This window comes from Dendropsophus ebraccatus, chromosome 6 (genome assembly GCF_027789765.1).
Source record: "Dendropsophus ebraccatus isolate aDenEbr1 chromosome 6, aDenEbr1.pat, whole genome shotgun sequence".
In the NCBI taxonomy this organism is placed as follows: domain Eukaryota; kingdom Metazoa; phylum Chordata; class Amphibia; order Anura; family Hylidae; genus Dendropsophus; species Dendropsophus ebraccatus.
Window position 1 is genome coordinate 126,352,750 of NC_091459.1, and position 27,457 is coordinate 126,380,206.

The 27,457-nt window shown below is 43.4% G+C and overlaps 1 protein-coding gene across 1 annotated transcript in view; it reads right to left on the reverse strand.

The window, feature by feature from the left end:
* Positions 1-4,018: 4,018 nt before the first annotated feature.
* LOC138796019 (cytochrome P450 2K6-like) overlaps positions 4,019-27,457 on the reverse strand; it is a 35,014-nt gene continuing 11,575 nt past the window's right edge. The window contains exons 5-10 of the mRNA XM_069975890.1: positions 24,006-24,166; positions 18,472-18,648; positions 15,922-16,063; positions 12,635-12,819; positions 5,086-5,227; positions 4,019-4,997 (exon numbers count right to left, since the gene is read on the reverse strand). Coding sequence (XP_069831991.1) covers positions 4,819-4,997; positions 5,086-5,227; positions 12,635-12,819; positions 15,922-16,063; positions 18,472-18,648; positions 24,006-24,166 — 986 coding nt within the window. The 3' untranslated portion in view covers positions 4,019-4,818. The remainder of the gene's footprint in view (positions 4,998-5,085; positions 5,228-12,634; positions 12,820-15,921; positions 16,064-18,471; positions 18,649-24,005; positions 24,167-27,457) is intronic.

Here is a 27,457-nt window from a genome sequence, read left to right on the forward strand (position 1 = left end):
TGTAGGGGATAGCCCCTTTAATCGGACCAGTGTGGCTATGGCAGGCCCGCACAGGCTCCCGTAGCCTTGTATTTCCTTGCACGGGGTCTGCCTCTCACCCAGACTCCCGTGCCTCCTGCAACTCGGCTTCCGCTTCTGCCCGGCCGGCTCGGCTCTCACCCGAGCGGCTGCTCCGGCTCTCAGCGTTCAGCTCCACTCGGCTCTGACGTCACCAGCGGGGTACTGCTTCCGGATCAGCTCCCGGCTTGCAGTAAGGGCTCCCGTCTCTCACTCGAGCTTCCCTCCTGCATCCGTCCAAGCAACTTGGCCTCTCCACAGCACCTCCCGGACTGAATCCATATACAGCAGGGCAGACTAGCAACCAAAGGGGACCCAGCGGACAGCCTCAGCATACATTACTCCCGCGTGCTAGGTAGGCAGGAGAGCTTCACCTCAGCTCCTCCTCTTCCTCATCCTCCTCATTCCATAAAAGGTTTTATTAAAAAACAACAACGCGTTTCGGCCGCCGGATAAAAGGGGGCCTTTCTCAAGTTAACAAACATGGTCAGAAGCAGTGATTTAAGTAATGCCTAACATGACGTCATAATCCGTGACTTCCGGATCGGAGAAATCAAGAGCACCTTAGATGGTAATACATATAAATAAGAATAGATGTTAAATTACATATATCAAATACAGATCATAATGCATAACTTACAGTTCCGGGGTCTGCGTCTGGGTCCGGCAAAGTCACGTGAGCGGACGGGCGTGTTTGCGTCATTGCGGTCATACGCACCGGCATCATGTGGTTCCGGAGTTCCGGAGACGTCACCTACGTAAACTGGGTAGAGTAAGTAAAGAATAGCAAAACACGTGAGTAGTGTAAATACCAGAGTATAGCCGAACGTTTTCTCTCCACTAGCGTAACATTATCGCACCTAGTAGAATACGTTCTGTTCTACCTATAGAAAGTAATAAAAATAAAAATAAAAACGAAAAAGGCATTTATAAATGTGGGAAACCCTTGTGCCTGTGCTGTCAGAACATAGCTAGTGGAGAGAAAACGTTCAGTTCAAACGTTACAGGGGTCTCATACCCCATCAAACAGAGACTTGACTGCTCTAGTACTTTTGTTATTTATTTACTTATCTGTGAGTGTGGCCTGCAGTATATTGGACGTACAAAACAGCCACTACATAAAAGGATTAATGGTCACCGTTATACTGCTAAAGGCTTTTTGAAACAGAGTGTGTCAAGACACCTCACCGGAAACCATAATAGTAATATTTCCAACATAAAAATATTCCCCATTGAACAAATTTCTGTAAATAGCACCATTCGTTGGCCATCATTATGCAAACGTGAGTCGTTCTGGATCTATCAGATTCAATCTTTGACACCAGACGGCCTCAATGAATGCATTGAATTGGCTGATTAATTATACTTTTTAATAAAAATTTCTTCTCTCATTTAAGATTAATATATAATTTTTTCATTCTAAAACATTTCATCTTTATACATAATTTTTCATTTCCCCATTTCCTTCGGCTATAAGCACTACCCCATATAAATCCATTTCTTGCTTCCTCTGTTATTGTTCACTTTTCATTAACATGTCATAATGGGGACTGTCTTTTTATCCTTTGTCCACTAGATGGCGATAGGATCATATATATTTTTTATGTTTATAGTTTTTTATTTTCTATATTATACTGGTCTCTATTAATATATATACAGGTTTATTTCATTGCATAGTATTTATCTTTGCATTAGCTCGCTTATTTCACTGTTTTGTTTTTTGATCTTCTATGCTATACTCTGGTATTTACACTACTCACGTGTTTTGCTATTCTTTACTTACTCTACGCAGTTTACGTAGGTGACGTCTCCGGAACTCCGGAACCACATGATGCCGGTGCGTATGACCACAATGACGCAAACACGCCCGGCCGCTCACGTGACTTTGCCGGACCCAGACGCCGACCCCGGAACTGTAAATTATGCATTATGATCTGTATTTGATATATGTATTTTAACATCTATTGTTATTTATATGTATTACCATCTAAGGTGCTCTAGATTTCGCCGATCCGGAAGTCACGGATTATGACGTCATATTAGACATTACTTAAATCACTGCTTCTGACCATGTTTGTTATCTTGAGAAAGGCCCCCTTTTATCCGGCGGCCGAAACGCGTTGTTGTTTTTTAATAAAACCTTTTATGGAATAACCACTCTATTTTGTGGTTCACTGAACACCAGCGCCCTATACAAGCCGGGATCCCCATGGTCCTGTAGCCTGCTGCGGCCGGCACACTACATTTCTTTTAATGTATGGATATGCCATTTATCATCGAAAGTTCTGATTAAAGCAATATCCTAAAGGCCGAACCCAATTGGATGATTTGTAGCTTTAAATGTAAAGACACGTTCCAGAGCTCCGGCCAATAAATAAAGCTTATTTGGGAGGTCACAGGGGGAAAGGACCCTCACATGCTGAAGGAGCCATGTGTCTGTCTTTCTGGCCAGATTAACCCTTACCCTCAAGAAGGTTATTCAAGAAAGGGAAAGCACACAGACAATATGGGATCATTAAAAATATTACCACAACACCTTGCTTCATAGAATCTTGAGTCTTGTGTCTCCAGCTTGATAAATATTCCGCTGGTAATTTTGAAATCCTCCTTAGACTGGCAATGGGAATTTCCCGTACACCTGGAGGCATCTGAGTATGGGGAGTATGGTTGTGCAGCCCACTAACCTTATAGTGTCTTTCCACTGGGTCCTCTCTCCTGTAGATAGTAAGCTCTTATGGGCAGGGTCCCCTCTCTCCTGTAGAGTGTAAGCTCTTATAGGCAGGGTCCTCTCTCTCCTGTAGAGTGTAAGCTCTTATGGGCAGGGTCCTCTCTCCTGTAGAGTGTAAGCTCTTATGGGCAGGGTCCTCTCTCCTGTAGAGTGTAAGCTCTTATAGGCAGGGTCCTCTCTCCTGTAGAGTGTAAGCTCTTATGGGCAGGGTCCTCTCTCCTGTAGAGTGTAAGCTCTTATGGGCAGGGTTCTCTCTCCTGTAGGGTGTAAGCTCTTATGGGCAGGGTTCTCTCTCCTGTAGGGTGTAAGCTCTTATAGGCAGGTTCATCTTTCCTGTACGGTATAAGCTCTTATGGGCAGGGTCCCCTCTTTCCTGTAGAGTTTAAGCTCTTATGGGCAGGGTCCTCTCTCCTGTACAGTGTAAGCTCTTATGGGCAGGGAAATATTTCCTGTAGAGTGTAAGCTCTTATGGGCAGGGACATCTCTCCTGTAGAGTATAAGCTCTTATGGGCAGGGTCCCCTCTCTCCTGTAGAGTGTAAGCTCTTATGATCAGGGACATCTCTCCTGTAGAATGTAAGCTCTTATGAGCAGCGACATCTCTCCTGTAGAGTGTAAGCTCTTATGAGCAGGGACCCCTCTCTCCTGTAGAGTGTAAGCTCTTATGGGCAGGGTCCCCTCTTTCCTGTAGAGTGTAAGCTCTTATGGGCAGGGACCTCTCTCCTGTAGAGTGTAAGCTCTTATGGGAAGGGTCCTCTCTCCTGTAGAGTGTAAACTCTTATGGGCAGGGACCTCTCCCCTGTAGAGTATAAGCTCTTATGGGCAGGGTCCTCTCTCCTGTTGAGTATAAGCTCTTATAGGCAGGGTCCCCTCTCTCCTGTAGAGTGTAAGCTCTTATGATCAGGGACATCTCTCCTGTAGAGTGTAAGCTCTTATGAGCAGGGTCCCCTCTCCTGTAGAGTGTAGGCTCTTATGGGCAGGTTCCTCTCTCCTGTAGAGTGTAAGCTCTTATGAGCAGGGACATCTTTCCTGTAGAGTGTAAGCTCTTATGGGCAGGGTCCTCTCTCCTGTAGAGTGTAGGCTCTTATGGGCAGGTTCCTCTCTCCTGTAGAGTGTAAGCTCTTATGAGCAGGGACATCTTTCCTGTAGAGTGTAAGCTCTTATGAGCAGGGATATCTCTCCTGTAGAGTGTAAGCTCATATGTCTCTCTAATAGCACTCAGTAAGTGGACAGGCTTATTGTGAATTGCTAACATTGTTTATTTTTAGTTATATACATAATGAATATCATGGAGAATTCCTGATATCATTTTTGTGGTATAATTTGTTGGGAAGCAGTGGCTTTGTTTATACAAACGTTTATCCATGCTTTCCTTTTGTGTTGGTCTATCCAGGATGAGAAAAACACAGCTACTTTTTTTTTGCAACTACAGCACCACCCCTGTCCTCAGGTTTCGTGTGGTATTACAATTCAACTCCATTCACATCAATGAAACTACAGTAGTTTGCAAAAAGCACTCCCAAACTTAGTATAGAAGGGGTGCTGTTTCTAGAATAAAGCGTCACGTACCCTTAGTCTGAAATTCTGTTGACTTCATGTTTCATGTTCTTTCCATACAGAATTTGGTATTGGGATGTAATTTTTTATTGTAAGTCTTTGCATATTGAGTTCTCAGGCCCTCATGACCTCAGCTTGTTTTACATTAGATAACATTGTCATGTTACTCTGTTTGATTCCAGTTGAACCATCCTGCAAATCACTAGTAATGGTTCCTTTCATCCCGGGGTGAGCAGCCATTTGTATTACTGCTTCTGACATTGGTCACTTGGTTAGAATAGACTGGTCAATCTATTTTGCCCTACCATAAGTCCTGGGGGTATCAGTGTAGTAAAAGCCATTGTTAGGATCCAGAAAATTATGGTTATGCAGTCTACTGAACCATTACCGGTCTTACAAACAAAGCTATAAAAGAAATATATATATATATATATATACATATATATACACATTGGGCAAACAATAGGAAAGCTGTCCATTAATTGCAAGGAATAGCACAGATCTGATGCTTCTGTGGGGTTGAAGTTAAGCCAACGGCAGAGGTGAGGTCCAGTTTTGCCCCAAGAGGAGCCTTGAATGTGAAGTTCTGCAGCAGCTTTGTAAAGAAGAGGAAAAGCTCCATCTTTGCCAAGTTCTCTCCAGCACAAATTCTCTTCCCTACAGAAACGAGAATGGAGAGAACGTATCAGTATTAGTTCATCATAGCAACTGGTGGCACCTTGCCCATTCGTTTGATGTTACTCACCAGCAGAAAATGGTAAAAAGGCCTCATTTTTGACAAAATTTCCATCAGAATCCAGAAAATGTTGAGGGTAAAACTTGTCGGGGTTCTTGAAATATTTGGTGTCTCGTAGGACAGATGTCAAGGATGGAATTATCTGGGTCCCCTGCAAAGATTTTGTGAATTCAGGAATTATTCTTACTAAAACCCAGCACAAGATGGAAAGTCTTCAGGAGAGGCCACCATTATATCTGGGTACCATATCTGGGCAAATGGTCAAGGCCCTTGAAGCCTCTATCATTTGTTTTAACAGTCACCTTATACCCATTTCTATACATTTGTTAGGGACCTGAGAAGGATTTTTCTACCTCTTCTCAAATATCCACTTGTTTTGAGACAATAATAAATATATATGATATTTATCTGGCATTTTAGGTCCATATTATATAATTAGTTGCACCATTCAGGAGCGGAAGCCAATAGTAATGTTGGCATTTACATGGACATGAAAATAAGTGTCCTATGTTGGAAACCAAGTTATCTAAGAAAGTCCCCGAAGAAACAATGTAGCCTTTAATCTAGGACTGGTGGGTAGCCACTGTGTGGCAGTCCATAAGTGATATGGGGACCTTAATTTGCCAATAGTGCCACCTCTCCTACTTGTTGCCAAATGTAATTGCAGCTTAAGAAAATGGATCACCTGTACATGCCAATAGGTTAAGTATGCTAATAGTAAGTACTCCTGGTCAAGATGCAAGTACAACCCTCTTAGGCTTCCATAGTTATGACGTCAGCACGTCTCTTGCAACAAGCAACTCTACCCATGCTGCACCACTTAGATTGCACTGGAATAGGTGATCACTCTGTGCATCTCCTAATATACACAGACCACTGACCCCTAGGTGACCAACGGTATTGGAACATGCCTGAAATGCAGGTTAGTGGTGGCGATATGACAGACACAACTCAAACTTATGGAGTGGTACTATATGAGAGGTACTTATGTGTGAATTGAGTCACACAGGTTGTTCTTAAGCCCCTATTATACTGGGCGATCAGAGGGAGCAATCGAGCGCTGACCGCTAGTACATGCGCCAACAGTAAGCGGGTAAGTGTGTGGGAGGGGGATGGGGGCAACCTATGGGAGTTGGCGGCGATCTGCTGCTGCCGCTCTTATCACACAGAGTGACGGCAGCAGATTGTTGCTATGGTTGTCTTTCAACATGCTGAAAGACGTTAAAAGACAACGAGCAGCCGACATTGTACATGTCGGCTGATCATTGCCTTTTGTTACATGAGGTGATTTAGTCCGTAATGGCCGATAATCGGCCAAATACGGACAATAATCATTTTGTGTAATGGGGTCTTTACATCTGGTGTACTGTGATCTGGCGTTCACCATATGGGATAAATAACATATTTTAATAGTTGGTCAATTTGAGGGATTTTAATACCCATTATTTTTTTCTGTGATATATGGGAACAGGAGGTATCTTGATTTTGTTTTTTTAATTATTATTTTTTTATTACTTACATATTTGGTCCCCCAAAGGAATTTGAATATACACGCATAATAGAAGTTTAATTATGACAGGTCTTATACTTTCAGTTGCACCCTGTGATCAGGTATCAGAGGACCCCTCCCATCCAGCTGCCTTTCTGACGCATTTCTTATTGACCATGTCAACTAGATGGTTAACTAGGATCAAAGTTTCTGGTTGTGTCTAGTTGACAGCCCCTGCATATAAACACATTGTACCCATAAGCTTGCTCAGTATTTCCCCAGTGGCCATAAGGGAACAAAGTGCAGTGTCTGGTACCCATTAGAGATGAGCGAGTAGTACTCGATCAAGTAGCTATTCGATCAAATACTCGAAATACAAATTTTCGATTAAGCATCCGACTGAAAACGCTGTAAAAATTAATTTCCCCTCCCACCTTCCCTAGCGCTTTTTGGACCAATAACTATACAGGCCCTAGGAGCATGCTGGCATCGGGAGAACAGCGTCTACATTCATTGCTTGGCTTACTCATGTGACCTCCAGAGTATAAGAACTTGGCTTTTCCTGCTCGTCATTAGATGCCATCTTGAAGGTAGTTAGGGAGAGAAGCTGGAGCAGGGAGACACAATTTAACAGATTCTAGGCAGGAAAGACCCTGAAAACCCTTCTTAGGGCTACTACAATACATAGCACAGTATATTCCTACAGTTTTTTTTGTGAATAGGCGTTGCATCATTTTCTTAGGTGTCATTGAGGACTTGGTGACCTCCAAGTGGTCAAATTTAGGTTTCCACAAATCAAATGTTCCAACAGCACTCAAATAGATGTGAGTCAGGTAAGATGCACACCTCACCAGACTGGATCAACATCCATATGAAATCCTCAATCAAATGACGTAGAGACAGCATCCAAAATAGTGTCAAAAACGTAGTTACTTTATTTACCAAGCCATGCAGCGTTTTGACTGTTCATCAGTCTTTCTCAAGCATAAGTGATTAGTGCCAAAAGCAGACTTTAAACTCTCATTATTTTGTGAGTCTAAAGTCACTACTTGCGCCATGGAAATGGACTCTTAGTAAGTAAACAATAACGCGCTGTGGAAATGGACTCAACACACTATGGAGGGATAAGCGAATTAATGGTGACTGGGCTCTATCTGGGGCATTGGCTCAATGATCAATCAATACCCAAAGGGCATTGACAATCACTTTGCTGCTGCAGAGCACCTCATCCACACCGACACCAATAGCAGCAAATGCCCACAACATAGTCGTGGGACAACCGCGGCAAAAGTGTTACTCAACCATGGTCACCGATCAAAACCCGATCGGACACACCAGGGGAGTGATGCGGAGAGGCTCTAATAGCTCTGATTTGGGTAGTAGTTTCTCTCTGTGTCTGAATGGTGACCATGGTTGAGTAACACTTTTGCCGCGGTTGTCCCACGATTATGTTGTGGGCATTTGCTGCTATTGGTGTCGGTGTGGATGAGGTGCTCTGCAGCAGCAAAGTGATTGTAGATGCCCTTTGGGTATTGATTGATCACTGAGCCAATGCCCCAGATTGAGCCCAGTCACTATTGTTTCACTTATCCCTTTATAGTGTGTTGAGTCCATTTCCACAGCGCGTTATTGTTCACTTACTAAGAGTCAGTTTTCACAGCGCAAGTAGTGACTTTAGACTCACAAAATAATGAGAATAACTTACTTTTTGAGACTCCTCTGGTAACACTGGTACCCATTTGTCCTCATATTATTGGTGGTACTATATATTAAATTTTTTAGGCTTATTTGCCCTTTTCAAAAATGGCTTCCACCTAAGGTCTGCTTATACTGCGCTTGCGCGAATGTAGTGACGTGATCCGCATCCTTAGCTAGCTAGCTTAGCTTAGCAGTGTGTACAGACCGGTGTTACATAATGCAGGACGCCATCACCGTTTGGGGACTGGGCTGGTAATTATGTTTTTAATGATATTGACACTGTATAATTAACTTTGTTTCACTATTGGAGACACCTGATCACACTTGGAGTTTGTCCATAAATTGCTATTATCACTTTCGGCTGAAGAACAGCCAAAACGTTGCATGGCTTGGTGAATTTAGGTTTCCAAGAAACAAGCATTTTTCTCTCGTAGACTTTAATGGGGTTCGATATTCAGTCGAATAGTCGAAAATCGCGGTCCATTTGAATTGCACAACCGGGTTTAGTTAGCTACTCAAGGTTCCCCTAGATGGCAGAGCAAAGATTGATGGAGTATTTTAGCTTAACTGCACTTTGCTCCACTGCAGACAAAAATCTAATTGCTGGAATATCCTGACTTGAAAGGAATAGTCACCCCAGATGTACAGTACAGACCAAAAGTTTGGACACACCTTCTCAATCAAAGAGTTTTCTGTATTTTCATGACTGTGAAAATTGCAGATTGTAGCGGCATGCTATTCCATCTGGTTTGCGTCTAGTTGGACCATCATTTATTTTTTAACAGGACAATGACCCCAAATACGCCTCTAGGCTAGGTAAAGGCTATTTGACCAAGAAGGAGAGTGATGGGGTGCTACACCAGATGACCTGGCTTTCATAGTCACCAGACTTAAACCCAATTGAGATGGTTTGGGGTGAACTGGACCGTAGAGTGAAGGCAAAAGGGCCAACAAGTGTTAAGCATCTCTGGGAATTCCTTCAAGACTGTTGGAAGACCATTCATCAAGAGAATGTCAAGAGTGTGCAAAGCATTGATCAAAAAAACTTTGAAGAACCTAGAATATTGTTTCACATTTTTTTGTTAAATATACTGTATAATTCCACATATGGTAATTCATAGTTTTGATGCCTTCACTGTGAATCTACAATTTTCATAGACATGAAAATATAGAAAACTCTTTGAATGAGAAGGTGTGTCCAAACTTTTGGTCTGTACTGTAGTATATCACAAGTAGTGTAAATAATGGTACAAACGCCAAAAAATTGACAATATCCTTGCGTCTATAAACTAACAAAAAGAAAGGATGCGCATGTAGATAAAATATACAATTTATTAGATATGCAGTAAAAGGTAACAAGATATAATTTACAATAGGTAATTCTCCGATATCAAAAAAGCATGAGTATTATGTCAGTACGTCTTGTCGTGTCGTGTCTAGGAATCATCTATGTACTACTCACAGATCTCGATTCCACCATTCAAAACACCTCCAAGGTACGCTGACTACTCAAAAAGAACCGTGACAATTCACGAAAACCAATAAAGAAGTTGCTCCTATTCAACCAAAACCATAATTCATCAGTAGAGGTCAGGAGGTCATTCGACCATCAAGTCCCTTTAAACCAATAATGCCCAACGCGTTTCAGTAACACAGTACGTTACGTCATCAGGGGCCGTAGGGTGCGGGTAGGTCAGTATAGGTCAGGGTACATAGGTTAAGTCACAAACGTCACATTCTATTTAGAGGCTATTTATGCCATAAAGTGATGTGACCAGACAATGATGCGTTGCCACATACTGTACTCACTGTGTCCCCTTAGTGCGACCCTCAGGAGGATGTCCCACCTGTCAAGTTTGTACACGTGGACACTGTATAATGTAGAGGGGGGGCGGTATAAGCATATACAGGCATAAACAAATGTACCATATCGTATGTGTGTTGCCATTACTTACTGAATCCCCTGTTAGGGTCTATCATGGGGCAAGGCAGTATGTGCCGGCGTATGTGAGCGTGTTACCTAAGGTAAAAACCATACACCAAAATAAGATATGCACAGTAGGGTCCTTAGTTTGTAAAAAACTCAAGGAGAGGCCAGGGCCTATTACTTATAGTTTGTGTGCATTCCGGAGAAAAGTCCCTGACATCTGCGTTGGCAGAGTGCCGGGAGTGCCGCCGTAAGCTAGAATTTGTAGCCGCCGCGCGGCCCGGCGCGTCTGACGTCACAGACATCATGGACGCGCGCCAAAACTCGGTCACGCCCCCTGCACGCCCCGGGGGTGTGTTCGGCCTCTGAATGTGATCGAGAGAGCCGCGGCTCCGGCACTGGGAGCTGTCCATGGTGCTGTAATGTCCTGTTCAGTGAAGTGTGAACCGCACTGAATCTAATTAGCGGGGTAATGTGTGTTCTATTGAAAACTGGTACATGAGCGCAGCTGATACTGTTGGACAATGTAGATGTGGTCCAGAGGTAGTCAATTATAGTTACAGCGGGGTGGAACAGACTGCATTAATTGTGGGTTTCCATGAGTGGCATATATAGTGTATATATGTCAGGGAGATGAATACTACGGTTATGTAGCTGGATAAAACGCAAATTCATAGGCTATACAGGATCATAACAAGGTTGTGGGGGGGGGGGGGGAGGGCCTAATTAATGCCCTAGTTTATCCCTCCTCTTAGTCCCTATGCCTAGGTGGGGTGGTCGTCCTAATAAGGGCGGTCCCACTCAGGATCCTAAAGCTGTTAAGCCCTAGTTCACCACTACACACCTGCTGGTTCCTAACTTGGATAGGTCAGTGATAGGTAGTGAGGGAAGGTCTTAGTTGACCTATCCAAGTTAGGAACCAGCTGGTGTGTAGTGGTGAACTAGGGCTTAACAGCTTTAGGATCCTGAGTGGGACCGCCCTTATTAGGACGACCACCCCACCTAGGCATAGGGACTAAGAGGAGGGATAAACTAGGGCATTAATTAGGCCCTCCCCCCCCCCCACAACCTTGTTATGATCCTGTATAGCCTATGAATTTACGTTTTATCCAGCTACATAACCGTAGTATTCATCTCCCTGACATATATACACTATATATGCCACTCATGGAAACCCACAATTAATGCAGTCTGTTCCACCCCGCTGTAACTATAATTGACTACCTCTGGACCACATCTACATTGTCCAACAGTATCAGCTGCGCTCATGTACCAGTTTTCAATAGAACACACATTACCCCGCTAATTAGATTCAGTGCGGTTCACACTTCACTGAACAGGACATTACAGCACCATGGACAGCTCCCAGTGCCGGAGCCGCGGCTCTCTCGATCACATTCAGAGGCCGAACACACCCCCGGGGCGTGCAGGGGGCGTGACCGAGTTTTGGCGCGCGTCCATGATGTCTGTGACGTCAGACGCGCCGGGCCGCGCGGCGGCTACAAATTCTAGCTTACGGCGGCACTCCCGGCACTCTGCCAACGCAGATGTCAGGGACTTTTCTCCGGAATGCACACAAACTATAAGTAATAGGCCCTGGCCTCTCCTTGAGTTTTTTACAAACTAAGGACCCTACTGTGCATATCTTATTTTGGTGTATGGTTTTTACCTTAGGTAACACGCTCACATACGCCGGCACATACTGCCTTGCCCCATGATAGACCCTAACAGGGGATTCAGTAAGTAATGGCAACACACATACGATATGGTACATTTGTTTATGCCTGTATATGCTTATACCGCCCCCCCTCTACATTATACAGTGTCCACGTGTACAAACTTGACAGGTGGGACATCCTCCTGAGGGTCGCACTAAGGGGACACAGTGAGTACAGTATGTGGCAACGCATCATTGTCTGGTCACATCACTTTATGGCATAAATAGCCTCTAAATAGAATGTGACGTTTGTGACTTAACCTATGTACCCTGACCTATACTGACCTACCCGCACCCTACGGCCCCTGATGACGTAACGTACTGTGTTACTGAAACGCGTTGGGCATTATTGGTTTAAAGGGACTTGATGGTCGAATGACCTCCTGACCTCTACTGATGAATTATGGTTTTGGTTGAATAGGAGCAACTTCTTTATTGGTTTTCGTGAATTGTCACGGTTCTTTTTGAGTAGTCAGCGTACCTTGGAGGTGTTTTGAATGGTGGAATCGAGATCTGTGAGTAGTACATAGATGATTCCTAGACACGACACGACAAGACGTACTGACATAATACTCATGCTTTTTTGATATCGGAGAATTACCTATTGTAAATTATATCTTGTTACCTTTTACTGCATATCTAATAAATTGTATATTTTATCTACATGCGCATCCTTTCTTTTTGTTGGTCTGTACTGTAGTCAAGGCTAGTTTCTTGTACCACTTACCTTTGGTATGAAGAAGCCCTTCAGGGTGACATCTTGAGCAGTCATATGTGGCAGATTGGATGGCAGTATGTTGGCGAATCTCTGAACCTCATGGATAACAGCGTCGGTGTATGGCATGTGTTGGCGGTGCACCACCTGGGGCTCAGCTGAACCAATGACTGCTTCAATTTCTTTTTGAACATGTTCTGTTGTTAAAATATAAATTACACTTAATGTCTTAAAGACTTAGCTAAAATCAGACATGACTATAATATTTCTAAAATTCCAATACTGAGAAGACAAATAAGTAATCCCCCTAGACCCCCTACTACGACCCACATCATTATTACCACAGGTGTATTTTAATTCCTTTGATCACCTTAGAGGGATTGTGTAATGAATAAAATATATTGGTAATTAAAGGGGTATGCCACTAAAAAAATTCTTAGCAATATTTGATAGTACCTAAAAAGTTAAATATATATGCAATTGGATGTTATTACGGCCTCTGCATCATTTTTGATCTTCTTTAGGTGTCTCACCCCATGTCGGCACAAAAATGCTGTTACACTGAGACTTCTGTCTTGTTTACAAGACAAGGTCACATGTCCTCTGTCTCTGTTTTGGGCTGGGTTGTGTAAATATTTACTGCTGCTAACCCAGCCCACTGCAAACACACAGGACGGTAAAGGTAAACAGCAATGGATTAGGGAGAGAGGGAACAATTATGACAGGATGGAGGAGGGGGGGGGGGGGAACATAGGAGGTGTGGTGCATGCTGGGAGTTGGAGTCTCTTCTGCATGAGGAAATGCAAGAATAGTGTCAAAACTCTCAGGGGAGACACAGTGAGTACAACAGGGCATTGAGTGGAATACCCCTTTAAATATTTTAGATTGTAAGCTCTGGTAAGTTTCATAGTTAATACAGTTGAAGAAGGACACATGTCCATCAAGTCATTCACTTGTATTCACTTGTTGCGTAATTTAGCAGTTTTCTTTTCTGTATCTGTGCCCTCAGAATTGTAAAGTGCTATGAACAATGTTGATGCCATATAAACATAAATAAATAAAATTATAATTATTACTGCCTTTCTGTGTTTTCCTTCTTTTAGTGCAAACTTTCTGTGCTGTTGTCTTTCTGTCTGGAGGAGATTTTCCTATTCTTGTGTACAGGACGCTTTAGCTGGGAATTCAGTCAACTCTATCTGAGTTTTAATGAAGAAAGTGTAGTGGGAGGGAGATAGATTTGGCTTCACAGGGTGCCATAGAAAATTGTATTTAAATAAAACAATAATCCCCAAAACATATAACTTACTAATATAGTGTAGACACGGCATCAGCCTCTGATGTCACAGGAGGCTGCATCTTGTCTCTGAGCTCTAGCCCCGCCCCTGAATGATGTCACCATTTCTGACTCTGAACAGCCCTTCCAGCCTACATTACCACCTGAGGAGTGATTACAGCATGCTGCCTTAGGCTATGTTCACACTGCGTATATGTCCGGCCGCATATTTTCGCGGCCGGACATTTACGCGGTAAACTCCGGCCGGGGATTTACGCTACTTGTGGCTGGCTACGTACGGAGCGCGAACTTACGCCCGAAGTCTACTTACGCTTCCCGAGCGCCCTAAGTAGCGATCTGACAGCGGTCTTTTACTTGGAAATCTTCGCCTAGCCCCGGACACCCCACAGAACCTTTTGGATCGGCACAAAAAGCTAGAAAAATGAAGAAATCACCACTACGTACGGAACCGCATGATACACTACGGGCATAAGTTACAGCATTTTCGTCCTCAAACAATGGTATGGTTCTTTTTTTACGGTGCAGCGTACGATCTTTGCGTAAGTTTTTACGTAGTGTGAACTGTGCCGCCGTACATCGTATACTTTCCATTGTACGCAAACTACGTAGGTCTCCGGCTGCTTATTCACGGAACGCGCTACGTCCGGAGACGTACGTAGTGTGAACATAGCCTTATAGTGAATGATGCTACAGAAAGGACAGACAGGGAGTCAATTCATCAGGTGCTGCAACCTCACCTTACAATAGTCTGCAGATGAACTGGTAGAAGTTCTGTGGGAGGAGAGTATGCAGGGTTGTGATAAAGACTGTGATGAAGAGCTGATAGAAAGCAATGCATTCTGGGAACAAGTAGTCTTGAACAACTGCTCAGCTAGGAAGTACAGCCAGAAAATACAGAACTAAGACCCCAAAACAAATGGATTTTTGGTGGTTTTAGAAGCGGGACAGACATGTAAGCAATGTTATATGCTTGTTCAGCATGTTTTTTGTTTTGTTTTTAGCTGATGTCAGTACCCCTTTTTATTTCTGGCTAGAGTGTCCTATACACAAGTACTGGAAGTCTTTTACAGGATGTACACCAGACAAGGGTTCCCATCAAACTAAATAAAGAAACTTTATTATAGGAACACAGTCTTATGTTCACACAACGTCTTTTTATGCACAATAACATCAATTGCTTTTAAAATAAAGGCCATTATTTTACAATGGTGGCCGTCAATATCATCCACACAGCATGATATTGATACATCATATCGGGCTGGGAAAAACTCTTTTATGGGGCTTCCACGTCCCTATCCGGCCTATTATCGTTCAGTGTAATAAACACAACGATCAGCAGATGACATCGATCAATGGCTGATTATTGATATAGGTCGGGACCTATAATTGTCGGGTGGAATAGTGGTGCGCGGCCGGCGGCTGACAATTTGCAAAGTGCATACATTACCTATCCTTGGTCCAGGGCTCCTTCTGCGCTCTGCTTCTCCCCATGTCCCGCTCTGCAGCTTCTGAGCTGACAGGCCGCTCAGCTAATCACTGGCCGGAACCGCCGCAGCCAGTGATTGGCTGAGTGGCCTGTCAGCTAAGACAGGCTGCCCTGAAGCTGCAGCGCTGGACCCGGGGAGAAGCAGAGCACAGGAGGAGCCCTGGACCATGGATTGGTAATGTATGCAGTTTAAGCAAGGGCTGCAAGGACATCGGTAACGATGTCCATGCAGTCCTTGTTAAACGATTATTGGGCCGTGTAATGGGCGCAGTAAACAAGCGCCGATCTAGCAGATCGGCACTCGTTTACAGTTATTATTGGGCCCCTATCAGGCCGTGTAATACTACCCTAAGCCTTTGCTCAGGCTCACAGCTTTGTTTGAGGTCACACTCCTGGCTTCTTGTTCAGTATCACACGACACCCACCATGCTCTGAACCAGCTCCCCCCCCCCCCCACACCATTCCAGGGCCTATCTTATTGATAACAAACCATAGTAAAATCTAGTAATATCTCCTTACTTTGTATGTCAGGATACTTCATCATTAATAGAAGGCCCCATCTCAGTGTGGTAGCAGTCGTCTCTATTCCAGCAGTGAACAAGTCCAACACAAGAGATGTGAGGTTTTCATCATGGAAATATAACTCAGGATTTGGTTCCTCCTGAAACGTGCAAAATATAGAATACAGTATTTATTAGGGAAACCTATGGACACATATGCAAACAAAAGAGCGAGGATATTGGAAAACTTTTTAGGTTGTTTTTAGATCCAAAATTCCTTGCCAAATAATTTCTCAATATAACTTTTTATTGGTCGCATCTGGTCTGGCCAATGGCAGCCAAAGATCTCAGTTAATGGAAACTAAGGGTCCTATTACACAGGCTGTGATTGGCTGAACGGCCTGTCAGCTGACACTCTGGGACCATGAAGCTGCCGAACACAGAAGAGAAGACAGGGAGAGATAAGGTATCTGGTGTTTGGTCAATCATCAGCTGCTCACGTAGCAATGTGTGGTTGGCACCCAACGATTTTAGGTCCAAACCTAAACCAATGATCAGCCGATGATTGTTGTCATCAGTGATCAGTGTCTCTATTACACAGAACGACAATCGGCCAAATCGGCCAATTCAGTCGATTATCGCTCCGTGTAATAGGGCTCTATGGAGCCTGAGCCAACCGCTAAAAACCACCTCATACCATTATCCCTCCTCCACCAAACTTTATAGTTGCAGTCAAGCAGGTCATGTTTTCCTGGCATACTAGTCTGCAGAAACTCAGAGGAGGTGTTTGTCAGATAGAGAAGTTTCATCCATAACATATTACACCATCTGGCACATGTGTTTGGTCATGTTAAACTTGCATACAGCTGTATAGTCATGAAAACCCATGCCATGAAGCTCCCAGTGAAAACAGTTTCATGGTCTCTGGGATGGCCTCTAGGGGCTATAAATTATAACTGTTATAAAGAAATATTAAAGGGATACTACTTCAACCAATATAATCCAAAATATGGGGGAATCCAGCACTCCAGAAGAAATGTTAAAACGATCCTTTATTAAACATAAGAGGTTAAAACTTCACCACCTCATGGGGGGACCCGTGACTGACGCACTTATTACAGGAAATGCTTAAAAAGTGCTTTTTTCCCTGCACGTACTACTGCATCAAGGCTTCACTTCCTGGATAACATGGTGATGTCACTTCCTGGATAACATGGTGTTGTCACGACCTGACCCCCAGAGCTGTTCGGACTGTGGCTGCTGGAGAGGATGATGGCAGGGGGACACTGAGGGACACAGGGCACTGGAGAGACACTGAGCATCCCCCCGCCATCATCCTCTCCAGCAGCCAAAGCTAGAGATGAGCGAACTTTTCAAAAGTTCGTTCCGACCAGACTTCCGGATTTTTTTAAAAGTTCGTTCCGACCGAATTTCAGATTTCTTCAGATTTCATAGTTTAAAGCATCTATATGATATGGGGGTAGTGTATTTGGCTGTATTTAGGGCTCTACATGTCAGTAACATCATTATCTTTTCAATATCTCAAAGTCATTTTTTTTTTTTAGACTTCAATATTCACCATTACAGGATCTATGCAGGAAACTCACCATTACAGGGTCTATGCAGGAAATTCACCATTACAGGGTCTATGCAGGAAATTCACCATTACAGGGTCTATGCAGGAAACTCACCATTACAGGGTCTATGCAGGAAACTCACCATTACAGGGTCTATGCAGGAAACTCACCATTACAGGGTCTATGCAGGAAACTCACCATTACAGGGTCTATGCAGGAAATTCACCATTACAGGGTCTATGCAGGAAAAAGGTCATAAATGCAGTGAAGGAGCAGCAGTAGTCATTGGAGGCCAGTGGAGGTCCAGCAATAGTCATTTGAGGCCAGTACAGGAGCAGCAGTAGTGAACATGGAGGCCGCTCCTCTTATAGCTATACCGACGTGACACAGGGGGTGGGCTAGTGCAACATCCCTGCTGATTGGATGTGTTCCGGGCATCATGGGAAAGCGCTTTTCCTGCCCGGAACACTTCCTGCAAGAAAAAAATAAATACATTTTGGAGTGGACTTCCAAAAATCCGACTGGACTCAGACTTTTGGGAAAATCCGACCCGGATCCCATACCGGCTGAACCGATTCCCTCATCTCTAGCCACAGCCAGCACAGCTCTGGGAGTCGGGTCGTGACATCACCATTTTATCCAGGAAGTGACATCACCATGTTATCCAGGAAGTGACATCACCATGTTATCCAGGAAGTGAAGAATTGATGCAGTAGTAAGTGCAGGGAAAAAAACACTTTAAAAAAACATTTACAGTAATAAGTGTATATTGGGGATTTGTATAATTTTGGGAGCAATACAATACTTCAATAAAAATTTTCGTCGGACTTCTACTTTAAGGCAATGTTCTAACTCATCTCACTTAATTAACATAAAGCTTGATTGTCCAGGAGGCTAGATCTCTCTCACTCCATCTCTGCTAAGAAATTAACCCTCTCCATCCTGCCCAGACGACCACTTTTGACTAATGTCTTAATGTCTCATTACCTTACCTCTTTCTGTTTGACCAGAAAACAATCTATAAGATTCCGCTGGTCATTGACGTTCAGTCGATCCCTTTGTTTAGTGAAGACCTCTTTAATAAATGAATGAAATTCAGCCCGGTTTTGTTTAACAGTTTTGTGACTTCCTGGAATCCAGCGCATCAGGGATGGAAACGCGTTGTACAACTGTGGAGAAGAATTTAAATGATTGTATATTAAATATACAGTTTGTAATTGTACAGTTTAGGCACAACTTTTCACCCTTTTGTCTTAGAATGGCAGCTTTGCACACTCTTGGCATTCTCTTCTTTATCAGCTTTATGAGGGGGTCACCTGGAATGGTTCTTGGTTAACAGATAGGCCTTGTTACGAGTAAATTTGTGAAATTTTCACCCAATCTAAACCCAACCAAGATTGAGTTGAACCACAGAGTGAAGGAAAAGCAGCACCTCTGGGAATTCCTTCAAGACTGTTGCAAACCATTCCAGGCGACCGCCTCATGAACTTGAGAGAGTGCCAAGAATGTGCAAAGCAAAGAAAGGAGCGAATACTTGGAAGAATTCTTAATATAAGTGGAGATGCCTAACGGGGGGGGGGGGGGGGGGGGGGGGGGGGGGGGGGGACTAGAGGGATCCTAGAGCACTGAGCTCCCCTGTATCAGTGCACCCTCTGTGCATTTTCTATATAGTAGATGGCCCTCTGTGTAGGTCCCCTATGTAGTTCCCTTTTAGTCCATAGCCCCCAGTGTAGTCCTCCATTTAGTAGATGACCCCCAGTCAATATATGGCCCCCAGTGTAGTCCCCTTTAGTTGGCCACAGTATAGCCCCCTCTTTAGTATGTCAGTACATGGCCCCATTATAGTACCCCCTTTAGTAGATGGTCCCCAGTCAGTAGATGCCTCCACTGTAGTCTCAACTTTAGTAGATAAATACAATAAATAAAAAAAAAAACACCATGTGCTCCCTTTTCGCAGTGTAGCTCCCCCTTAACCCCTAGATGACCTAGGACCTGGCCGCCTGCCACCAGACAACCCTGGGCGTACCCATACGTCCTGAGTTGTTGATGTGCTATGAAGTGTGCTCCAGAGCGGAGTGCACTTCATAGCTGGTGGGGGCCGGCTACAGTCAGTAACTGCAGCCTGTCATTAACCCCCTAAATGCCGCAATCATGCTGTTTAAGTGTAAGTGACAGGAGCAACTCCTGCCACATAACGATTGGGCCACAGGCAGGCTCAATCAGCAGAGCACCTAAAACACTGATCAATGCTATGCCTAAGGGTCCGTTTACACAGAAAGATTATCTGACAGATTATCTGCCAAAGATTTGAAGCCAAAGCCAGGAATGGATTTGAAAAGAGGAGAAATCTCAGGCTTTCCTGTATGACCTGATCTCTGTTTATAGTCTGTTTCTGGCTTTGGCTTCAAATCTTTGGCAGATAATGTGTCAGATAATCTTTCTGTGTAAATGGACCCTTATGGTGTGTTTACACAGGCAGATATTTCTGACAGATTCTGGAAGCCAAAACCAGGAATGGATTTGAAAAGAGGAGAAATCTCAATATTTCCTTTATGACCCGTTCCCTGTTTACAGTCTGTTCCTGGCTTTGGCTTCAAAAATCTGTCAGATAAATCTGCCTGTGTTAACGCACCATCAGGCTATGTTCACACTACGTAAGTCTCCGGGCGTAGCACGTTCCGTGAATAAGCGGCCGGAGATTTACGTAGTTTGCGTACAATGGAAAGTATACGATCTACGGCTGCACAGTTCACACTACGTAAGAACTTACGCCCGGATCGTACACGGCACCGTAAAAAATTAACCAGACCATTGTTTGAGGACAAAAATGCTGTAACTTACGCCCGTAGCGTAACATGCGGTCCCGTACGTAGTGGTGATTTCTTCATTTTTGCACTTTTCTTTGCCGATCCAAAAGGTTCTGTGGGGTGTCCGGGGCTAGGCGAAGATTTCCAAGTAAAAGACCGCTGTCAGATCGCTACGTAGGGCGCTCGGGAAGCGTAAGTAGACTACGGGCGTAAGTTCGCGGACCGTACTTAGCCGGCCGCAACTTACGTAAATCCCTGGCCGGAGTTTAACACGTATATGTCCAGCCGCGAAAATATGCGGCCGGACATATATGTAGTGTGAACATAGCCTTATGGTGCGTTTACACAGAAAGATTTCTGACAGTTTTTGGAAGCCAAACACAGGCATGGATTTGAAAAGAGAATAGATCTCAGTCTTTCCTTTATGACTTGTTCCCTGTTTATAGTCTATTCCTGGTTTTGGTTTCCAAGATCTGTCAGATAAATCTGTCTGTGTAAACGCACCATTAGGCATAGTAATGATCAGTGTTTGCAATCTAAAGATTGCATGTAAAAGTCCCTCAGGGACTAAAAATAAATAAATATAATAATAAATATATATATGTGTGTTTTTAAAAATACCCCTATCCCATTATATACACAAAACATATGATAATAAATAAACATATTATATAACATAGCGTGCGTAATTGTTTGATCTATTAAAATATAACAATCGCCATCAGCAAACAGCATAAATGAAGGGTGGGAAAAAAGCGCCAGAATTGCTAATTTTTTGTTACATTACACATATATAAATTTTTTATAAAAAGAGTGATCAAAACATCTGAGCTACACAAATATGGTATTTATAAAAACTAGAGACAATGGTGCAAAAAATGATACCCCATACAGCCCTGTAGGTGAAAAACTAAAAATAAGAGTCACAATAGGCCCATTTTATTAATAACTAATTGCAAAAAAAAAAGGATTTAATAAAAAAATATATATAACATTACAGAATCTGTGTAAATCTGCATATGGTTGTGTTCGGACTGACCTATAGAATAATGTACAGTACAGTGTCCATATTAGGACATAGTCAGAAGTCAAAGTCAAGAATCATTTTGACATTTGACATTTCTGACTTTGATTACTGACTAGTGACTTTGATCACTGACTAGTGACTTTGATAATTGAGTAGTGACTTTGATTACTGACTTTGATTACTGACTAGTGACTTTCATAATTGAGTAGTGACTTTGATTACTGACTTTGATTACTGACTAGTGACTGATTATTGACTAGTGATTTTGATCACTGACTTTGATTACTAGTGACTTTGATTACTAGTGACTGATTACTGACTTTGATTACTGACTAGTGACTTTTATCACTGACTTTGATTACTCACTTTGATTAGTGACTTCTGACTTTGATTCCTGACTACTTATACCTAACTTCTCAGTAAATAATGTGTAATATGTAACCTCTGAAATGTCAGTAGTTAGTAGTCAGTAGTCCCCATTTAGTTTGAGTTTCACTTTCACTTCAGTTGCCAGGCAGCCCCTAGCTTGCATCATTCAGGTAACAAAATGAAGTGATACCTGATCTCTGACTCTGATCTCTGACTTGGTCAGGAGTGAGGAGTAAGTGTGATGTCACCAGGCGGGGCCTCGACCAGAAGGGGCAGAGTTGTGTTGACCTTACAAGCAGGAAGTAGGAAGCAGTGAGCTGCTGCAGAAACAGAGGGAAGAAAGCTGCAATGTCCACAGTAACATGGGGGGATACAGGGGAGAGGACTGGTGTGTGGGGGTATGTATACAGGGGAGAGGACTGGTGTGTGTGGGTGGTCTGTATACAGGGGGAGAAGACTGGTGTGTGTGGGGTCTGTATACAGGGGGAGAGGACTGGTGTGTGTGGTCTGTATACAGGGGAGAGGACTGGTGTGTGGGGTCTGTATACAGAGGAGAGGACTGATGTGTCCTCTCCTCACACACACCAGTCCTCTCGCCCTGTATACAGACCCCCCACACCAGTTCTATCCCCTTTTATACAGACCCCACACACACCAGTCCTCTCCCCCTGTATACAGACCTCACACACACCAGTCCTGTTTCCTTGTATACAGACCCCCCACACACCAGTCCTCTCCCCCTGTATACAGACCCCCTCTCCCCTGTATCCCCCATGTTACTGTGGGCATTGCAGCTTTCTTCCCTCTGTTTCTGCAGCAGCTTACTGCTTCCTACTTCCTGCTTTTAATGTCAACACAACTCTGCCCCTTCTGGTCGAGGCCTCGACCCTCCTGGTGACATCCCACTGACTCCTCACTCCTGACCAAGTCAGAGATCAGATATCACTTCCTTTTGTTAGCTGAATGATGCAAGCTAGGGGCTGCCTGGAAACTGAAGTGAAAGTGAAACTCAAGCTGAATGAGGACTACTGACTACTAACTACTGACATTTCAGAGGTTACATATTACATATTATTTAATCAGAAGTCAGGTATAAGTAGTCAGGAGTCAAAGTCAGAAGTCACTAATCAAAGTCAGTAATCAAAGTCACTAGTCAGTAATCAAAGTCAGTAATCAAAGTCACTAGTCAGTAATCAAAGTCAGTAATCAAAGTCACTAGTCAGTAATCAAAGTCACTAGTCAGTAATCAAAGTAAGTAATCAAAGTCACTAGTCAGTAATCAAAGTCACTAGTCAGTAATCAAAGTCACTAGTCAGTAATCAAAGTCAGTAATCAAAGTCACTAGTCAGTAAACAAAGTCAGTAATCAAAGTCACTAGTCAGTAATCAAAATCAGTAATCAAAGTCACCAGTCAGTAATCAAAGTCAGAAGTCTCTTTTGTGTGAAAATGATTCTTGACTTTGATTTCTGACTATTTCCTAATATGGACACTGTAATAATGGTATCATGTCGCTTTTATTGTATAGTACAAAGTTACCATATTGCATTCTTTTTTCCAATTTCAACAATGTTTATTTTCATAAATAATATTTTGGGGTTTCATCATACATGTTATGGTATAATGAAAGACTCCATTACAAAGTACACCTATTCCTGAAAAAACAAGCCATTACATGGCCCTGTAGATAGAAAAATGAAAGTGCTAGAGCTCTTAGACGGGGAGGAGGAAAAAACCAAAGCATGAAAATTGGTGTGGTCCACTGGGTGATTTTGGGCCGGGTCCTCAAAGGGTTAAGTCTTTTAGTAGATTGCCCCAGTCAGTAGTTGGTCCCATTATATTCCCCTTCTTTCGTAGATAAATAGAAAAAAAAAAAAAACACCTCCCATGCTCTCCCTCGTTGCTGTAGGTCTTTTAGTGTGCTAACCAGCCCTGCAGCTGCACATCGCTCAGTGACTCACTGGAGGATTATTGGGTGGGCCCCCGAGTTATGTGCAGCTGCAGTGAGATCAGATGTGGGTGCTCCAGATGACCTCGGGCGGCTGCCCGAACCACCCACATTATAATCTGTGACTGGTCAGCCACCTTGGAGGACAGCTGAAAAAAAGAATCTGACAGACCGCGTTTCTTTAAAAATGCTGAAAAAACACCATTGTAGACCAAAATGCTGCAGCCAGATTGTAAAAATTACATTAACTGGTGTGGATGTTTTGCAGATTTAGTTTTTTTCCCCCACTCATGCCTTATTTGTGACACCTAATCCTGAAATTAAATTTTGTAAATTTTGCATTCTATATTTAGTAATTAATAAAAAGATGAACTTACCAAGCCCATTGGGCTACCAGCAATCCTGACATTATCTATTGCCATAATCAAAAGTCTGTGAAGTTTTAAATCATCATAATCAAAGCGATGGCCGAGTAATATAGATACAATGAGATTAGCAGCCGCAGCGTTCATTATCATCAGGTTATCAAAGGGTTCACCTAAAGTAACAGCACAATATACATATAGTTAAGTACATTTATATTAAAACAACAGTATAGAATTTTACTATATTCTTATACATAGGGGGCATATAGGAGCAGTATTATAGCAGTAATATTCTTGTATATAGGGGCAGTATTATAGAAGTTATATTCTTGTATATTGGAGCAGTATTATAGTAGTTATATTCCTGTATATAGTAGCAGTATTATAGTAGTTATATTCTTGTATATAGTAGCAGTATTATAGTAGTTATATTCTTGTATATAGGGGCAGTATTATAGTAGTTATATTCTTGTATATAGGAGCAGCAGTATTATAGTAGTTATATTCTTGTATATAGTAGCAGTATTATAGTAGTTATATTCTTGTATATAGTAGCAATATTATAGTAGTTATATTCTTGTATATAGGAGCAGTATTATAGTAGTTATATTCTTGTATATAGGAGCAGCAGTATTATAGTAGTTATATTCTTGTATATAGTAGCAGTATTATAGTAGTTATGCGAACTGGAGAGAATGGAACGGCTGCACATCCCATCTATGGCTGATACTAATGCCGCTAGGCCTATATTAAAAATCAACACCAGAGTGTCTGTATATGAATTGATCAAGCCATATTGCCCTGTGTACCACCGCGCAGGTCCTCTGGTCCACACGGGTCCCTACGCTAACTCCACACTGTGTCGGTCAGCGACCGCCAACCCCGCAAAGCGTGCACATACAGGGAAGGGAGGCCATGGAACGGCCCTGCAACCCCAATGTCACAGGACCAGACCCAAAAAGCCCCTCCAAAACCCAGCCAGCACCACCGGCGGGGAAGGCTGCCCCCAAACGACACAAGTATGGATATGGTATTACACTTACCCATGTGTATCAGATACCTGCACGAGGTACATGGGGCAGTGTGGCTTGATCAATTCACATACAGAATTCTGATGTTTTTTATGCAGCCGAGAGGTACTAGTATCAGCCATAGGTGTGAGGTGCAGCACTCTTTTTCTTCCCTGAACCGTATTTTGTTTCTCTCTTTTCTCCGTGTTTTGCACTCCTCCTGGTGAGACCCACATGACCGCAATTAGCAGGAGACACCTGAGTGCTCATGGTTTTAATCCCTCCTGTCTGTCCCATTCTATCTTTGATAGCTATGGTGAGTGCAATACCTTATCCAGACTTGTGCTGTTTGGGGGCAGCTTCCTCCGCCGGTGGTGCTGGCTGGGTTTTGGTGTGGCATTTTTGGGTCTGGTCCTGTGGCATGGGGGTTGCAGGGCTGTTCCATGGCCTCCCTTCCCTGACTGTGCATGCCTGCGGGGGTGGTGGTCGCTGACCGGCACAGTGTAGGGACCCATGTGTATCAGATACCTGCACGCGGTACATGGGGCAGTGTGGCTTGATCAATTCACATACAGAATTCTGATGTTTTTTATGCAGCCGAGAGGTACTAGTATCAGCCATAGGTGTGAGGTGCAGCACTCTTTTTCTTCCCTGAACCGTATTATAGTAGTTATATTGTTGTATATAGGAGCCGTATTATAGTAGTTATATTCTTGTATATAGGGAGCAGTATTATAGTAGTTATGTGAGTACAGTGAGAAATAGAAGAGGGCACTCACTGATTCGGTATGTCTTCAGGCTGGTTTATTGAGAGGTTCGCTTCACTACATGCAGGGAGGGGGGGGGGGGTGAGGAGCAGACACGTCTTCACAGGTAGACTACAATTGTTTCTTGTACCTGTGAAGACGTGTCTGCTCCTCACCCCCCATCCCTGCATGTAATGAAGCGAACCTCTTAATAAACCAGCCTGAAGACATACCGAATCGGTGAGTGCCCGCTTCTATTTCTCACTGTACTCACATTACGTTTTTTGTTCAGCGGAGCACCACTGTGCATTGTCCCGGCAGTTTGGGTTGCCTACACTCAGTCTCAGCCTCAGGTGTTGGAGATTGCTTGGGTGGTGCCATCCACCTCTCACTCCATAGTATTATAGTAGTTATATTCTTGTATATAGGAGCAGTATTACAGTAGTTATATTCTTGTATATAGGAGCAATATTATAGTAATTATTGATGAGGTAAGAGAAAACAAGTTCTGCACTCACCGGATCCGATGCAATCAGGCAAATCTTTATTGTGTGAACTTACACATAGCGGGGAGGGGATGGAACAACCGCAAGAGGCGCGTTGAGCACCCTATTCCATCCCCTCCCCACTATGTGTAAGTTCACACAATAAAGATTTGCCTGATTGCATTGGATCCGGTGAGTGCGGAACTTGTTTTCTCTTACCTCATCATTGACTGTTTGCTGGCTTCTGCTCCGAGCACCCCGGGAATACGGCATCTTTATATGGTTGTAGCCTCCTATACGGCAATATATCCACCTCCATGTACTAGGGCATATTATACACCGCTGTGCTTGTTACCTGTTTTCTCTTTGTGGCAATTATAGTAATTATATTCTTGTATATAGGGAGCAGTATTATAGTAGTTATATTCTTGTATATAGGGGGCAGTATTATAGTAGTTATATTCTTGTATATAGGAGCAGTATTATAGTAGTTATATACAGACATGGAGAGAAAGGAGCATCGTCACCTCACACCTATGGCTGACACTAATGCCTCTCGGCTACATTTAAAAACCAACGCCAGGATGTTGATATATAATTTGATATAGACTTTTAGATTCCACGGCCTCCCTTCTCTGCATGTGCACACTTTGCGGGTTAGCGGTCGCTGACTGACAGTGTGGAGTTAGTGTAGGGACTCATGTGAACCAGGGGACCTGCACGTGGTACACGTGGCAATATGGTTTGATCAAATTATATACCAACATCCTGGCGTTGGTTTTTAAATGTAGCCGAGAGGCATTAGTGCATGAAATAGAGTGCATAAAAACTTGGGTATAATGGTAGGTACAAATTCAGCACTCACCCATGTACTTCAGGTTCAAGTCTTTATTTTATTCATGGATAGTGGGAAGGGAGGACGAGAAGCCTATGGGATGCACGCGGGCGCGAGCCATGGAATCCGCGGGAACTTCTCTGCGCAGATTTCTCACTGTGAACCCACCCTTAGGTTTTTTCCATTCTACTTTTGCTCTGTGTGGTTTCATTGGCGGCCATTGCTGTGGTGGCAGGTGGTGTGGGGTGGAGGCTAGGGGGGCTATGTCCAGCAGCCTTCGTGCTGCTGGGCGACTGGGTCGCTCCCCTGTTAGCACTGTTGTTATTGCAGTGGTGATCGCCATGTGGACTGCGCCATTTTATAGTTATATACCCACACGTTTCAGGAA